This window comes from Lactuca saligna, chromosome 4, assembly GCF_052625555.1.
Source record: "Lactuca saligna cultivar CGN05327 chromosome 4, ASM5262555v1, whole genome shotgun sequence".
NCBI classification, from domain to species: Eukaryota; Viridiplantae; Streptophyta; class Magnoliopsida; order Asterales; family Asteraceae; genus Lactuca; species Lactuca saligna.
In genome coordinates this window covers 71451364-71455414 of record NC_136420.1, presented here as the reverse complement: position 1 = coordinate 71455414, position 4051 = coordinate 71451364, and the positions used below count along the sequence as shown (strand labels likewise).

Here is a 4051-nt window from a genome sequence, read left to right as displayed (position 1 = left end):
GAAAAATCCACAAAAGGAAACAAAATAATCAACTAAACGAAAATAAATCAAATAATATAAAAAGGAAAGAAAAGACAAACTCTAAACCACAGGTTTCCTCCTGCAAGAGCTTCTATTTTGGGAGTCATGAGTCCGACTCCTTCTCGTTGTATATTGATGCGGTTATTGCACAAGGTTTTTCCTTCAGTTTCCTCAATTGGAATTCTATAGCAACATGTGGAAATACTTGTTTTACAATAAATGGTCAGTCCCAACGTGTTTATAATTTCCCCGAAAAAAGTTTCATTCTTGAGGTGAAAAGCATAACCTTTTTCCTTCTAGAAAATCTTCACGTCCTCTGAACCTTGCATCATGTCATTTCTTCGTTTTAACTTTGTAGATCAAGGAGCTTGTGTATGCTTCATTTCTCAGTTGCTCTAGGGCATTCATTTGCATTAGACAATTGGTTCATAGTTCCAATTAAGAATTGCAATTCTTCAAAGGCCATAACGCCTTATGTTGAATTTCTACCGGTAAATGGCATTTTTTTCCAATGACAAACCTATATGATGTAGTACCGATAGGTGTTTTAAAGGCGGTACGAAATACCCACAATGCATTATCTAGCTTTTTCGACGACTCCTTTTTATTGTTACCAACTAATCGTTCAATAATTCTTTTTAATGCCTAATTTGTGACTTTAGTTTGCCCACCTGTTTGTGGATGATAGAGTGCCGAAAATCTATCATATACACGATATTTTTGTAACAATTTGGCTAGTTTTTCATTTGCAAAGTGATTTCCCTGATCACTTATTACAACGCTTGGTATACCAAGACGAGAAAATAATATATTTAGAATTCTTACTACCACCCGATCATCGTTTATAATTAAGGCTTCTGTTTCTGCCCATTTTGAGACACAGTCAACTGCCACCAGTATGTACTTATTCCTTCGAGAAATCGAAAACAATCATATAAAATCGATACCCTAAACATCAAATACTTCACAAACTTGGATGCTATTTTGCGGCATCTCATTTCGTGATGAAATGTTATCCGATCGTTGGCACGAATCACATTCAATTACAATTTTGGTGGCATCATTGAAAACTATAGGCGAATAGAATCATGAATCAAATATCTTCTTTATCGTGTAATGTGCTCTATAATGTCCTCCGATGGGCCCGTTATGACAATGCTTCAAGATTTACAAAATTTCCTTCCTGAATATACATCTCTTTATCATACCATCAACACAACTTTTGAAAAGATATGGTTCATCCCAAAAATAGTACTTGATCTCTAAAAATAATTTCTTCTTTTGTTGATGAGTTAATCCTTATGGAGGATAACCACTAGCTAAATAATTGGCTATATCAGCATACCATGGCACCTCTTCTGTAATTACCATTAGATATTCTTTAGGAAAATCATGTCCAATCTTGTGTTCTTCTAATTTTTCCATTTCCAAGTTTTCTAGTCTTGAGAGGTGATCAGCCGACACATTTTCCAAACCCTTTTTATCCCTTATTTCGATATCGAATTCTTGTAAAAGTAGCACCCATCATATCAATATTGGCTTAGCATCCTGTTTAGCAAAAAAAATTAAGTGCATAATGGTCAGTAAAGACAATAGTTTTAGAAAAAACTATGTATGGCCAGAATTTGTCAAAAGTATAAATCACGACAAGAAGCTCTTTTCTATGGTGGAATAATTTTCTGGAGCCGGATTTAGTGTCTTTGTTGCATAATATATAGGTTGAAAATGCTTATCAATATTTTTTCCAACGACTGCCCCTACCGCAAAATCACTAGCATCGCACATGAGCTCAAATAGGGGGTTCTAAATCAGCGCGATCACGATCGAGGTGTTGGTTAATTTCTCTTTCATCAATTGAATGGCTTCAAGATATTCATTTGAGAAATCGAATATGACATCTTTCAAAAGAAGTTGGGTTAAAAGCCTTGTAATTTTTGAGAAATCATTTATAAATCAGCAGTAAAATCTCACATGGCCCAAAAAACTTCTTACGCATTTTACATTTGTTGGCGGTAGTAATTTGGCTATAATGTCAAGCTTTTCATGATCCACTTCTATCCCCAATTTGAAGACTTTATGACCCAACCCAATCCCTTTTTTGACCATGAAATTGCACTTCTCCCAATTTAAGACAACGTTGGTCCTTTCACATCTTGCAAGTATCAAATTTAGGTTAGACAAGCAATCGCCAAAAGAAGACCCAAAAACTAAAAAATCATCCAAGATGACAACCATTCACTTTTCAACTATATCGTGAAAAAAGGCACCATGCATCTTTATAATGTGGCTAGTGCATTGCATAACCCTAATGGCATCCGTTGATAAGCAAAGGTCCCACTTGGGCAACTGAACATGGTATTTTCTTGGTCATGAAGATCAATAGGGATTTGAAAGTATGCAGAAAAACATCTAAAAAGAAGTAATAAAGGTGACCAGATAATCTATCGAGCATTTGATCAATAAATGGTAAAGGAAATGGTCCTTGTGTTTAGCTTGTGATAATCAACGCACACACGCCAACAAAATATCATTCTTGTTGGAATGAGCTCGTTTTCTTCATTTGTCACTACCTTCATGCCTCCTTTTTTATGTACCACATGAAACGGGCTCACATATTGGCTATCCAATATTCAATAAATGATACCGGCATCCAAGAGATTAACTACCTGTTTCTACATTACTTCTTGCATGTTCGGGTTTAATCATTTTTGGCGTTGCACTACTGATTTAGCTCCCTATTCTAAATTGGTTTTATGTGAAAAATATGAGGGACTAATGCCTTTCATGTCGGTGATCTTCAATGCGATGGCATTTTTCATTTCTTGAGTACTTCAACTAGCCTTTCCTTTTCGTGTTGTGTGAGATCAACTGCTATTATGACTGGATTTTGTTCATTTTTTTCCATGAATTCGTACTCTAGATTTTTGGGAAAAGATTTCAACTCGATTTTTTATTTTTGTTTAGTGACACGACATGAGCATCTTTCCACATCATGGTGTTCCAGCTTTTTATGTCTGATCGAGTAAATCCAGATTGCCACATTGTGGTGTCATTACCACAACGTGGTGGGTCTTCACTAGCCTTCTTCAATTCATTGTACTCACTCTCTTCTAGTAGTTTCTCTATTTCTTACAACTCATGTTCAGCATGAAAATCTCCTTCTTGTAGCACCATGTAACCCTTAGATTCTTTTCCCTTCCAACCTCCAAGCTCTTTCTCCAAAATTTCATCGAACACATCTACCAAGAAAGCCATACCAACACTTATTCTTGAATGATTTATTGCTCTATTAACCCCAAAAGTTACCACTTCTTCACCAACACGAAGGGTGAGTTTAGATTCTCTTATGTCAACCAAGGCCCGGGTGGGGCTCAAAAAGGGCCTTCGAAGAATATTTGGTACTTGTTCATATTCCTCCATGTTTAAAATAATGAAATCTATAGGAAAAACAAAGTTGTCGATTTTCACTAGTAAGTCTTCAAAAATTCCTCTTAGAAAGGTCACCATTTTTTTTTTTGCTAAGTGGATAGCCATTCGGATTGATCTTGGTTCTAAGAGGTCAAGTTTCTTGAAGAATGAATAAGGCATTAAGTTAACTGTTTCTCCTGAATCGGCTAGAGCGTGGCTTGTGGCAAGATTCCTGAATAAGCACAGAAGTGCAAAACTACCCTGATTACCCATTTTCTTTGGTACCATGTTCAACATAGGAGCTAACCATGTTTCATTTACTACAACATTAGATACCTCCACCATCTTCTTTCAGATTGTTTGGTGATCCTTATGGAATTTTGCATACATTGGCATTTGAGCTAAGACTTCAATGAATGGGATATTCATTTGAAGAGTTTTGATGTGATCTATGAACTTCTGGTAGTCTTCAACATTCTTATCCTGTCTTGCTCTACTGGTAAAGGGTGGTGGTGGACGGTATGGCTTAATGGGTTCAGCAACTTTGTTTTTAGGTTCTTGCCACATCCTAGCGTCTTCACCACATCATGGTGAATTTTCAACATCTTTTTCTTCACTTTCT

General features: G+C 36.1%; 1 protein-coding gene across 1 annotated transcript; it reads right to left on the bottom strand.

The window, feature by feature from the left end:
* Positions 1–3150: 3150 nt before the first annotated feature.
* On the bottom strand, positions 3151–3774 carry LOC145039743 (uncharacterized). Its single transcript, XM_078987762.1, has one exon. The coding sequence runs from the start codon at positions 3772–3774 to the stop codon at positions 3151–3153; it is 624 nt and encodes a 207-aa protein (XP_078843888.1).
* Between the last annotated feature and the right edge of the window lie 277 nt (positions 3775–4051).

Coding starts and splice junctions, on each gene's coding strand:
- LOC145039743 (XM_078987762.1), bottom strand. CDS start 3,774: ATGGTGGAGGTATCTAATGTTGTAGTAAATGAAACATGGTTAGCTCCT.